The sequence below is a fragment of the Camelina sativa genome, chromosome 2 (assembly GCF_000633955.1).
Source record: "Camelina sativa cultivar DH55 chromosome 2, Cs, whole genome shotgun sequence".
Taxonomy (NCBI): Eukaryota; Viridiplantae; Streptophyta; class Magnoliopsida; order Brassicales; family Brassicaceae; genus Camelina; species Camelina sativa.
This window is the reverse complement of record NC_025686.1, coordinates 7,294,540-7,308,125: the sequence shown is the minus strand read 5'-3', so window position 1 is coordinate 7,308,125 and position 13,586 is coordinate 7,294,540. Positions and strand designations below refer to the sequence as shown.

At 37.6% G+C, this 13,586-nt stretch overlaps 1 protein-coding gene across 1 annotated transcript; it reads left to right on the top strand.

Moving 5' to 3' along the window:
- Window positions 4,940-7,889, top strand: LOC104719426. The gene is made up of 4 exons (XM_010437364.2): window positions 4,940-6,057; window positions 6,192-6,287; window positions 6,368-7,405; window positions 7,491-7,889. The coding sequence occupies exons 1-4, from the start codon at window positions 4,954-4,956 to the stop codon at window positions 7,584-7,586; spliced, it is 2,334 nt and encodes a 777-aa protein (XP_010435666.1). The 5' UTR covers window positions 4,940-4,953; the 3' UTR covers window positions 7,587-7,889.

The window sequence follows — 13,586 nt, the reverse complement described above, 5'->3', positions numbered from 1 at the left end:
ATATATATATATATATATATATATATATATATATCATAATTTGCTTGAGAGTTTGTTTCTCACACCCATGCTTTGTCATTCTCCCCGGTGACAAGTTATTATTTAAATGTATTTTATATATATGCAAGATAACTTTTTGAATTAAAAGTATTGCATACAGCATTAGTGCATTACTAAATGTGTGACGCGAGTTCTGTGAAAATTAATCTTATTGTAGCTGAGGAAATATTCTATAATATACAATGCAAATGACGATGATTCAAATTGATATTTAAAAGTACAAAAAAAATAGGAGAGTCAAATATGTAATACACTATACAGATCGTCCGTAGAAGAAAAGATACACTAGTAATTTGAGTAACAACAGAAAAGGCATTCACTTACAGTTTGGGGACGAGCTGAAACCTCCACACATAACTTTCAAACTCTGGAAAAGCTTAGTGGGACGAGATGAAAAAGGTCTAAATAGTCAAGGAAGTTATGTATGGAGTTATTTAACATTGATACAAAAAAAAGAGTTATGTATGGAGTAATAGTTGGGTAGTGAGGACATATGGGATATACAAATACAACCATGAACCATCCGAACATGCTGAAATCACGGAAGAGTGGACACTAAGACGGATTTTGCTTTCAAGAACATAGTATGTGAAAGGGGTATTTGTGTATGTCTAATGCTAGTTTTATATAGCAGAATGAGGCTTGTCTATTATTGTAGAAAGTGAGCTAAGGAATGTAATGGACTGTTTATGATTAGGTTCCAAAGTATGTGTGTTTGGGCCTCATGAAGAAATTGGACCGAAACTCTTTTATTTTTATTCTCATGCATTCAACTGTAAAACTTCTAAAATAATAACAATAAACTGTTTTAAAATCATTATAGTAATCTATTATGATTATATTTGTTTATTTTAAGAATTATGAAAGCATAAACAATTGAGCTTCTTACGAGGCGGATGATGCAACCTCACCGGAAGAGATTACAGAGTTGACTTCACAATTGAGGGAGGCTTATCGTGATGAAGAAATTTATTGATATTAGAAGAGTCGGAACAGATGGATGTGGGTGGATGATAGGAATTCCAAGTATTTCCATGCCCAGACAAAGCAACGCATGGTTCAAAATAGAATAGTAGGACTCTTTGATAAAACTGATGTACGGATGACGATGTGATTCGTGAGACAGCGATGTCTTATTTTGAGGATTTGTTCTCTACAATTAATCCGGCTAATTGTGATGACATTCTCAAGGAAGTTAATACGGTGATTACGGAGGAGGTTAATGTCCGTCTGACCGGCCCCACTAAGGAAAAAGAGGTCAGAGCTGCTTTATTTATGATGCACCCCGATAAAGCTCCAGGACCAGATGGGATGACAGCGTTATTTTTCCAAAAGGCATGGAATGTGGTGAAGACGGATTTGCTTCATCTGGTGAATTCGTTCTTTGAGCAGGGTTCTTTTGACAAGCGGTTGAAGACAACGCATATTTGTTTAATTTCTAAAGTGGCAAAACCAACTCGGATGGCGGAGCTACGACCGATCAGCTTTTGTAATGTGGGATACAAAATCATATCCAAAATCTTATGTCAAAGGTTAAAACAGGTTCTACCAGCTCTTATTTCGGAAACTCAATCTGCTTTTGTCACAGGCCGCTTGATTTCAGATAATATTTTAATTGCTTAAGAAATGTTTCGTGGGCTCCAGACTAATCAATCTTACAAATCAAAATTTATGGCCATAAAAACAGATATGAGTAAGGCGTATGATCGCGTCGAATGGGTTTTTGTGGAGCAGGTACTAAGGAAAATGGGGTTTTCGGAGCGATGGATTTTCTGGATTATTGATTGTGTTACATCGGTGGAGTATAGGATGTTACTGAATGGGCAACCGAATGGGCTCATTCAACTGGCCCGGGGTTTGAGGCAGGGGGATCCCTTGTCGTCTTTTTGTTTATTTTATGTACGGAGGTGCTTATTGCCAATTTTTGGAAGGCGGAGATGGATAAATTGATCACAGGCATAAAGGTGGCAAATCAATGCCCTCCTATCAATCATCTTCTTTTTGCGGATGATAGTCTGTTTTTTTGTAAAACTACTAAGGACGAATGTGGGGCGATTTTAGCGGTCCTGAAGAACTATGAAGCGGCATCAGGTCAACTGATCAATTTTAACAAATCCTCACTCCAATTTGGCCACAAGGTTTCGGAGGACACAAAATTGGAGATGCAGTCGATTCTTGGTATTACTAATTTAGGTGGTATGTTGTCGTACTTGGGAATCCCCAAAAGTTTAGGGGGCTCAAAGACGAAGGTTTTCTCTTTTGTTCGGGATAAGCTCCAGGGCCGTACTACTGGTTGGTTGGCAAAAGTTTTTTCGAAGGGGGGGAAAGAAGTGATGATAAACTCAGTGGCCACTGCTGTTCCGACATTTGTAATGTCCTGTTTTCGGATTCCAAAATCAGTGGCCACTGATGTTCTGACGTTTGTGATGTCCTGTTTTCGGATTCCAAAAACTATAACGTCCAAACTTATGAGTGCTAGATCTTATGGATCCAATTAAATCTTACTCTCCATCTTATGGTTGGAGAAGTATTGTTTCCGCTATATCTCTGGTAAGTAAAGGGCTTATTAAACGGGTTGGCTCTGGGGATACTATTTCTGTCTATACAGATCCCTGGGTTTCAGCTCAATTTCCGATACCAGCGTCAAGTAAGGATTCTTTTAAGGATCCCTTACTCCAAATTAATGATCTTATTGATCGTAGTTCTAACACATGGCGGATGGATCAGCTAGCTGACCATTTCGAACCTATTGATGTTGCTTTGGTCAGGGCTATACCTCTGAGTATTACTCCGCAGAGCAATTCCCTAGGTTGGCATTTTACTAAATCGGGAAAGGATACGGTTAAATCAGGGTATCATATGGCTCGGATGGCGTTTCCTCCTGGACTTGCGCCGGTGGTCTGTGGTCCTGATAATGTTTCTTTAAAGGCTAATGTTTGGAAAGTCAAGTGTCCCCAAAAAATCCAGCATTGCATGTGGCAAGTACTTTTTGGTTGTCTTTCGGCCACGGTGAACTTAAGTCGCCAGGAATTTCCTGTGATTTGGAATGTTCGAGGTGTGGTTTTCCCCTCGAAACTGTAAATCATGCCCTCTTTGAGTGCCCGCCCGCAAGATCGGCCTGGGCTCTTTCCAATTTCCCAACGGGCACAATTGGATTTTCCACAGCCTCGGTGTTTGCAAATTTGGATCATTTTCTTGGGGCACAAAACCCAGGTGCTCAGGTTGTAGCTTTTCCTTGGCTAATGTGGTACATTTGGAAGCGCAAAATGCGAAGGTATTCAAAAATGGGTGAAAAGGCCGGCGAGATAGCGCGGTTGGCGGAAAGTGAGGCAACGGCCTGGTTTGTGGCTCAGGTTGAGGACGAGGAGGGTATTACGGCTCCAACGCGCTCTGAATCTCGGTTGGTGCGGGAATGTGTTTCTCTTCCTACTGTGTATATTGGATTCTGTTGTTTTGTTGATGGTTCTTGGAAGGACACAGACAAGTTTGCAGGTGCAGGCTGGGTGTGTATGTCGTCCCAAGATTCTCCTCCGCTGATGGGTGCCTCAAACTTTCGGCGAAGCCTCTCACCACTTCATGCTGAGGTTGAAGCCTTTGTGTGGGCTTTGCGATGTATGATCGGACATGATTTCAGAGATGTAGCTTTTCTCACTGACTGCTTGGATTTTGTGAAGATGGTGTCTTCATCGGCTGACTGGCCGGTTTTCTCTGCCTATCTCGACGACATCAAGGTGGATATGGAGGAATTTTCAAGTTTCTTATTGACTTTGATCTCTAGAAATACAAATGTACTTGCGGATCGATTAGCACGACAAGTTTGTACTCAACCGCATGTGGTTACATATGTTAACTGTTCTTCTCCCAATTGTTTGAGTCAATTCTTTTGTTGTTAAAAAAAAAAGCATAAATATTAAATGATTTGCAATCTTGAAATTATATATAAAATATTAATAATTTCTATACATAATTGATAATTGAAAAAATAACCATGAACATTACATAAACTTGCAAAATGTAGATATTAAGATATATAATTTCGAATCATCATTTAAATAAAGTTGGCAATTTTTTCTTTCAATCATAGTTTCTTAAGTCTCAGTTTTTTTTTTAGCTTACATTTTTATCTTTTTATTACTTTCGTGCATTATCTCTGGTGACTTCTACCAAAAAAATAATGCGAGATTCAATCAACAAACTTCACCTCCTCAATTCTCTACCAACTGTATCTTTTATTAAATTTGTAGGAAACTTATATGTTCTTTTTTTTTCTTCTCGTATGATCTTTTAAATAACGAAATGGTAAAACCAAAAATTTTCTTCTATTTATTTCATTATTTTCAACGAAATTTTTACCAATTCTTTTTTTATAAAAATTCCCTACAAACTATTTTGTACAAATAATTTTTGTAGGAAAATGATAGAAAACCCATGTTTTTATACGTTTTCTATGTTTCTAACCAGAGTCTCCGTTTTTCTTGTAGTGCCTGCATATGAATTACAACAACATTTGTTAAATGAACTGCTGTGGCCCTGGGTTATATTGCCCACGGCGCCATAAGTATGGGACGAAAAATACAATATCTTCTTCAAAGCAAGTATATAACGATAATGATATATAAGAATTTGTATTTAAATATAGCGGAAAAAATGGATGACAACCCATAAAAAGTCAAAGGATTCCTTTCGAGAATTTGTATATAGCAAATGATTATATATGACAGGAAGATGGTAGCTGGATAAGTTATAAATTTTTTTTGTTGTGTTTGTCCTATTTTGATAAGGTATTAAAATATTTTGTTTCACCTATGAACTGAAATCTAGATCCACATTATCTTAGGTTGACTTCGGAGTCTTTTGAGGATAAACCCTTCTGATCCTTCTTATCTCTTGGCTATGTCTTCCACTGTTTCTCCTCTTCCTTACAGTGACACACACAAAACATTAATGGAAACGTTTCAGCATTTCTCCCATAACTGCCCCTCAAGCTTAACAGAAGCCAAAGATGCGGAAGAAGGAAGTTGTAGCTTGTGCGAGAGACAAACCTTGATCCATTACACTTGTCACTCCTGTAAGTTAGATCTATGTAAGCTTTGTTCTAAGTTGACTCCCGAGCTGCGACACAAGCTGCACCCAAAACATACCCTCGAGTTCCATCCTCGTCAGCCTGGTCAAAAGCCGGGCTGTTTCATTTGCTGTGGATGTGGGTCTGTCTCTTCTGGATCTTACTATGAATGTAAAATCTGTCAAATCAAGATCGATCTTGAGTGTGTGTCCAAGGATTTAACTAATCTTTGGGATGCAAATGTAACTTACCATTATAGTCACAGGCATGTCCTAGCTCGTTGTTGGCCTCGTGGGTCCAATGGTAGCGGCTCTTGCTTCATATGCGAGCGTCCGTATTCGGAGACAAATCAGTGCTACGGCTGTGTCTACTGTCTTTGCTTTGCACATGCACAATGTCTTGATCTTCCAAGTGAGATTCAACATCCAGTGCACGCGGAACACCCTCTCAAACGCCTCAACTATATGCAACACAGAGAGCGCAAGACTCAGTGCAACGCATGTCAAGAACTGATCTCTGGTGTCCCTTTTGGCTGTCTGAGGTGTAATTTCTACCTTCACATGGGATGCGCTGATTCTTTGTTACGATCTTGTAAGTTCGAGACTCATGACCATGAGTTGGTCTACGTGCAGCGTAATGCTGCACGAGCCATCACCACGGAGAAACCATGTAATATATGCCATGAGCCTCAAAAGATATGGAAGAATTGTTACTACTGGTGCATCGAATGCAATTCTAACTTCCATTTCGAGTGTCTCAAGATACCCGATTTTGTCTTCCGTAAGTCATGTCACACGCATCCCGTTCAGTACAAATTGTTCACAACAGAGGGATACGAGTATTGTGATGTCTGTGAGACCATTATAAACGTTGGGAGCTATGCTTATTCTTGTGATTGTTGTTTCCAGGCACACATCGAATGCATTCTCCCCAAGGTCTAAAAAATTATTTATTACTTCTTGTTCTATTATATTCTTTATGATACTAATATCTAAACAAAATATATTCTTAAATCTTAACTTGTTTTAGCTCCATGTTAATTGATAGAATAACGGACAACTAAATGCAGGAAAAACCAACTATAAAATATTTGAAGGATATTTACATCGGTAGTGAGGACGCAACAACATCAACAGGAGTGAAATCTAGTGAACACAAACTTATGGTATAAAATTTTAATATTTTTCCATATTGATTTTGGTTTAGGGAAGTTTCATCTAGTTTAATGTTTCTTATATAATGCAGATTGATGATATAAAACATACTCATCTCTTAACATCCTGCGACTTGAGTGGTAATCCTCATGCCACAACTTGCACTATTTGCAAGCAAGGAGGACTTGGACAAGCATATAAATGCGAGAAATGTGAATTTGTAGCTCATGACGAATGTGCAGAAGTAGCACAACGTTTAAAGAGTCGGTTTCACAAGAATCACCCTTTGACTCTCCTACCACAACCTCCTTTGGAAGAGATGAAATGTGATCTCTGCACGAAAAAAATTTGTGGGTTCAATCTCTTCTGCCGAACCTGCGATTATGTTATTCATATGGAATGCCTCACGCGGGACACACGGCCAGAGCCCAAATATATAAACTGGGAAGGAAAATGTATGCAGGGACATAACTTGGTTGAGTTTCTTGGTACAGTATCAAAGCAAAACCTTTGCAGTGTCTGCGGCGAGGAGCTTTATGGGAAATCACCGTCATGCTTAACATGTGAAGAGACATATCATATAGAGTGTCTTGAAGTTGAAGGAAAAGTGGATCACCCGCTTCATTATCATTCTCTTCATATCCATAGGAATGTTACACCAGGATCTCGCTGTCTTAGCTGCGGAGAAAACATCAATTCTTACAGCTACAAGTGCAATGAATGCAAGGATGTCTATTTCCATGTGAACTGTACAAAATCAGTGGAAGCATCGTTGAAGCTTACCGACATTCACGAGCACAATCTTCATCATTTCATGGCTTCATTTGAGGATAATACAAAGATGAGGGATAGTGATGTTATAGCATGCAGTGGTTGTGGTAAAGCATGCACTAAATACTTCTATGGTTGCGTCAAGTGCAAGTTTTACCGCCATGGGGAGTGCCTTGGGTTACCAAACTCTGTCAGGCACAGAGTACACGAGCACGCTTTGACTATACTGTACATGTTGGTGTCAGAAGCGGTTAACCACTACTGTGAGATCTGTCTTAAGGCTGTTGATCCTGGGCATCCTGGTTATATATGCAAACTATGTGGCTCTATGATACACCCAGAGTGCGCTTTGTGCTGGGTAAATCTTCTCCATTTAGCTATATCCTCTTTTTACTTTCTTGTCGGTAAATCTATATTATCTTATTTGATACGATTATGTTCAGGATAATGACTGGAAAAATGCAACGGAAGAGGATCATAAGTTGGAGGTGGTGGAGCTCAAGGCTTCAATCCTACGTAGATGTCACATGAACTTCTAGTTCACATAATTACCATAATTTGCTTTGTGATTTCGGAATATAAAAGACATGTCTCCTAAGCACGACCCCAAAAGCTCCATTTATCACTTCCTCCTACAGGAGAGGACTTATTTCTCACAACGTGTGAACCAGGACTTATTTCTTGGTCTCTCTCTCTTCTTTTTTAATTTTGTTTTATTTAAATTTACTAAGTTATTATCCGCCGCTACTTATTTGTATCAGTTTATTTAATAATTGCATTGACTTTAATCAATGTATCTTTGAAGTCTTTATTTTTATCATTTTGATGAATTTATTAGTTATGAAAATTAAAAAGTAATCTTAATTTTTAATATTTATTTTGCATTTCTAATTTCATAGTTTAACGTTTATTTATGATTACTTACTTGAAAACAAAAAAAATAAGTCAAATTTTAAAATATTTTTAAATAAACTGAGAAAATTAATGTTAATTTGGTATCTCATATATTTTTTAAAACCTAAATTAAACTAATATTCATTATAGAATAATATAAACTGAGAAATAAACCCATATACATAGTAATCAATACTTTGATTTTATCTGCACTACAGGTCCACAAACAACAATTGAGATAAATGAATATTATCATAAATATTCAGTGAGGCAATCCACACATCTACAAGTCTATACACACAAACAATTGAGATTTCTAAATGTTACAATTAACAAACAAACAACAAACCGAGCAATATATAAAGGAAACAAAGCATCAGCCGCCTGTTGAGGAAGGTATCGACAGACACTGGCCACCTGGTGTCGACCAACACTCAAGTGGTGTCGAGCGAAACCTGCTCGAAATCTCCAGAAAATCCTAGTTTGTGTTGATCGAGACCTCCAAATGGTATCGATCGACACTTGCTAGGATTTCCGCGCCGTCCTTGCATTGGTGTCGATCGACACCTATGCCGAGCATCGATCTCCATCTCTCATTTCCGCCTCCAAACACCTACACGCGTCCAAGACATTCCCAAGAGTGGAACCAAGCCACGGAAGACACAAAATCAGGAAATACGACGATTCCAACACAACAACAAGTCTCCCATGTTCCTAGCCTCTGATCACCACTCCACAAGAAGGATCTCTCAAGAAAAGGCACAAAACTCACCAAAAACTCACAAGAACTCACAATCAACTTTTCTCTGTTTTCTATCTCTCTAGAAACGACAAATGAACGGTTGCTGAACTCTCACATCAACTTTCCACTTAAATAACACGGTTTAGGGCTTACCAAAACCCAACAGCTTTGATCCGATAATTTAAAACCAAACCGGCTGAACCGAACAACTGATGGTGTCTACCGATACCCTACAGTCTCCCATACAATGCCTCATAAGGAGCCATCCCGATACTCGTATGGTAGTTATTGTTGTAAGCAAACTTTACCAAGCTCAGATGATTAGTCCAATGACCACCACAATCTAGCACACACATCCTCAACAAATCCTCCAAAGTCTGAATCATCTTCTCTAGGGATATTAAAAGTGGGTTAAAACCTATTGGGTACCCGGAACCCAGGTATAATGTTGGATATGCAGACCTGTTTTTTCAGTAAAAAAATATGGGTTTAAAACGGACGGGTACCCGAAACTACAGAGTCTTACACGGGTTTACCCTATAGGAATATGGGTACCCATCGGATTTTTTCTCTTACCCTTTAAGAATCACAAAATTTTATATTTTTTCCCTCTAGAAAATCAAAACACGAACCCTGAACCATAACCCAATTGATTTTGTTTGTTTATGCGTGAATTTTTAATTTTGTGAGATCTCGTTTGGTTTCAGATTTGAAAACTTTAACTGAAAAGAAAATGAAATTTGATAATTCCAGTTTAGTTTGATGTTGTTCATGTTTTGATATTTTCTGGAATTTAGAAGCAGTGCTCCTGGTTTATCTTGAATCGGCTATTAGAGCTGTGAAGATGGGTTTGACTTTTTTTGGTTTTAGCTATCGATGGGATTTGATTGTTGTACTTACTCGAAATTGTCAAATTATTTTCTACTGTATGATTGATTCTTCAGCTTTTTTTTGTATTTTTTTGACGATGATTGATTCTTCAGCTTTCCGTAGGATCAATGGTATCATTCAGTTTTTTTTCTTTTTATTTTTTGTTTTTTTCCTTTTTTTGGATGTGTATGTAAATCAATGTTTTATTTAGCTAAAATGGTGAATTGTGTTTATTTTGTGATTTCCAATTTATTGTTTTATATATCATTAAATCGTTAAAGCTGATATATATATATAATATAACAAACAAAATTCACGCATCATGAATATATCTAGAAAATTTTAGATGAATATAGTGGGTACCCACTCCGAAATGGGTAAATCATTCACATTGTTTTTTTCAATGCGTGAATGATTTTGTTTTTTTCAATGCGTGAATGAATATCTAGAAAATTTTAGATGAATATATATAATATAACTAACAAATACATATAAATCCAGAAAAAAAAAACAAAACAAAACTGAGATAAAAATTCGGGTATCCACAAGTTACCCAGAATTTAGTGGGTTTTTTCGGATTTACCTATTAGATTTAAAACCCAGTTGGGTTTTTTGAGTTTGGGTTTTTGATGGGCGGGTTTAATTCGGTTTCAGGTTGGGTCGGATTTTTTTACCCATGACAACATCTCTGATCTTCTCCAACTGCCCATCTGTCTGAGGATGATATGTTGTATTCATATGCACTTTATTGCCCATCTCTGCCTGAAACGTCCTCCAAAACACTGAAGTGAACTTGGAATCTCTATCAGACACAATACTCACCGACATCCCATACAATCTGACTATCTCTTTCACGTATTTCTTAGCCAAAACCGTCGTTCTATCGGTCTTCTTAATGGCCATAAAATCTGCAGACTTAGCCAACCATTCCACAATGTCCCGAATCACATCAAAAGCCCTAGACACTGGCAATCCTACCATGAAATCTATAGTGATCATGTCCCACTTCCACTCCGGAATGGGTAAACTCTACAACAAGCCACTCAGAACCTGATGCTCAGCTTTCACTAGTTGGAAGACATCGCACTTTGCAACCCAACTAGCTACATCCTTCTTCATCCTGACATAATGATAATACCGCTTGAGTTCACGATACATCTTAGTCTCTCTTTGATGAATAGAGAACATGCTCGTATGAGCCTTCCTCAGAATCTCACGCCTCAACTCCTCATATTGGGCACACAAATCCAACTATGCACAAGAATGGTACCATTGGCGGAGACCTGATACTCCAAATCAACATCTCTCGAAGCATTCACCAGCCTTCATCCTTCTCCTGAGCCAACCGCACTCTGCTTAGAAGGTCTGCTCGATCAGCTGCCTCCAAATCCAAAGGCTCCTGTGAAATATCACACAGACTCAATGCACTAATCTCACCCACCATGATGTATTGTGTTTTTGGTATCTTTTTCCTATATTTAGTATTAGTTTTTGAGTCATTTGTCGCATCTTTGTCCGTCTTTTGTGTTTTTTTGGTCTTTCTTGAGTTGTGATTATGTGTGGAGACGATGTGCTAGGTTTGGAGTCTTTTGGTTGGATTCGAGCTTAACAAGAGTAAAGAAGCAGGAAGTGGCTTATGAAGTCTAGACAAGTTAAACTGAATCATGAAGTCTAGAAGAGTCTGGAGAAGTCTGATGAAGTCTGTAGACAAGTCTGCTAATGTCTAGAGAAGTCTAGTGAAGTTTGTAGACAAGTCTTCTGAAGTCTAGAGAAGTCTCGTTAAGTTTATGGACAAGTCTGCTGAAGTGTATAGAAGTCTGGAGAAGTCTGGTGAATTTTATGGACAAGTCTGCTGAAGTCTGGAGAAGTCTAGTTAAGTCTGTTGTCATTCTGCCTGCGATCCAGAGCCTTATTTTTTTTTTCTGAATTTTACTATTTTCACTTTTATTATATTTCTTTTATTTTAATGAGGTATTTATACCCCCAAAAACCTAATTAGCAGGACACATTCTATTTTTCTAAGTTTTTTTCAGCACCTTGATACCTTTGTAATCCATTTCTAGAGATTAGAGATTCATTCATCATTCTTGAAAATTTGGAGAAGAATTCTAAACTTTTTGCATTTTATTTCATCAATTTAATTATGTCTTCTTCATCTCTTTGTGTTATTGAATTCAATATGTGTGAGTAGTCTTCTAATTGGGGTTTAGGGTTTTAAGTAGGGGATCAAACGATTTAATGATTTAATTGTTGCTTGGGAATTCTGTGAAGTTAATTGATCAAATCTTTATGATCTTCAGATTTAAGGAAGTTGCTATGGTCATGGCGAAATACGATTTAGTACAGTTTGATATGAGCTTTGTGATAGTGGTTTGTAGGTAATTGTTTTAGAGCATGATTCCAGAAGAATATGTGAGTTCTCGTGTTTTCAAACCTCTTTCTTTGGCAAAGATTTTGTTTTGCTTGAGGACAAGCAAAGATCTAAGTAGGGGGAGTTGAAGTATTGTGTTTTTGGTATCTTTTGTCCTTTGCATAGTATTTGTTTTGAGTTATTTGTCGCATCTTTATCCGTCTTTTGTGTTTTTTTGGTCTTTTCTTGAGTTGCGATTATGTGTGGAGACAATGTGCTAGATTTGGAGTCTTTTGGTTGGATTAGAGCTTAACTGAAGTAAAGAAGCAGGAAGTTTCTTTTGGAAATCTCCAAGTTGAACTGAATTATGAAGTCTAGACAAGTCTGGAGAAGTCTGGTGAAGTCTGTAGATAAGTCTGTTGATGTCTAGAGAAGTCTAGTGAAGTTTGTAGACAAGTCTGTTGTATAGAGAAATCTGGTGAAGTTTATAGACAAATACGCTGAAGTCTAGACAAGTCTGGTGAAGTTTATGGAAAAGTCTGCTGAAATCTAGAGAAGTCTAGTGAAGTTTGTAAACAAAATCTAGTGAAGTTTATGGACAAGTCTGCTGAAGTGATGTGTCTGTATTTTATATAGTTTTAACCATAGTTTTTTACATTTGTTTTGAGTCTTTTATTGAGTCAAGGTGTGTTTTAGAGTCTTTTTAGTCCTTTGTGAGTATTTTTCAGGTTTTAGGTTGCTCTGGAAAGAAACTGAACGTTTGGGATGAAAACATTCATTTGGAGCCAATATGGTGAGGACTGATCAGTCTAGCAAGCAGATGGAGCAGATGCAGAAGAAGCACCCAGGATCGACCGGTCCTCACTTGGGATCGACTGGTCCCGTACCCGAAGCAACTTTTCATTTTCCGTTTTAAACCGACTTTTAGAGTTTTATTTTAGTATTTAAGTTAGAGACTCGGCCTTCAGAGAGATAAGTTTTATTCTACGCAGCTTTTGAGCACTTGTAAGCTTGGGGAGATTTATTCCTACTCTTGATCTTGATTTGGAGAAGAACTCTGAACCCTTTTTAATCTATATCTTTGCAATTCAGTTATGCTTCCTTCATCATTAGTTTGCTGTTTTTGTATCTTCATGTCTGAGTAGTTTCTCAGTTGGGTTTAGGGTTTCAAAAGAGATTTATGGTTAACTAACATAGGTGTGTTAGATTTGGGATTGATCTATTTTGTTCTTCATATATTGTTATTCTTAATGCTTAAATTAGACTAGCTACCTAGTTTTTGATCTTAGGTTTAATTTATCGGGGCACCAAAAGTGTTGTTGAGTAGCTTGAAAAGAACATAGGTGAGCAAGGTGACCCTTAGCCAACGAGAGTTGAAGTTAAGGTACTTTGTGAACAAATCCAAACTTAAACTTGTTAATGCTTGTTTGATTTGTTAGATTCAAACGAGAGTTTAGAGTCTAGTTAATTCATTGCTAAGATAGTTAACGCTGCGAGAGCGGGTTAGCTTTACAACCGTGATTTGAGTTCAAGAACGATGTTTAATGCATCTTTATCTAATTATCAAACTTCGTGATCATATTCCCTAATGATTCCCTACACCCGATGTTTTTCCATTGATTTAAACCACTTGCTTTGATCAGTTTTTGTTAGTTACTTTCACTTACAAACTTACCATTGTCT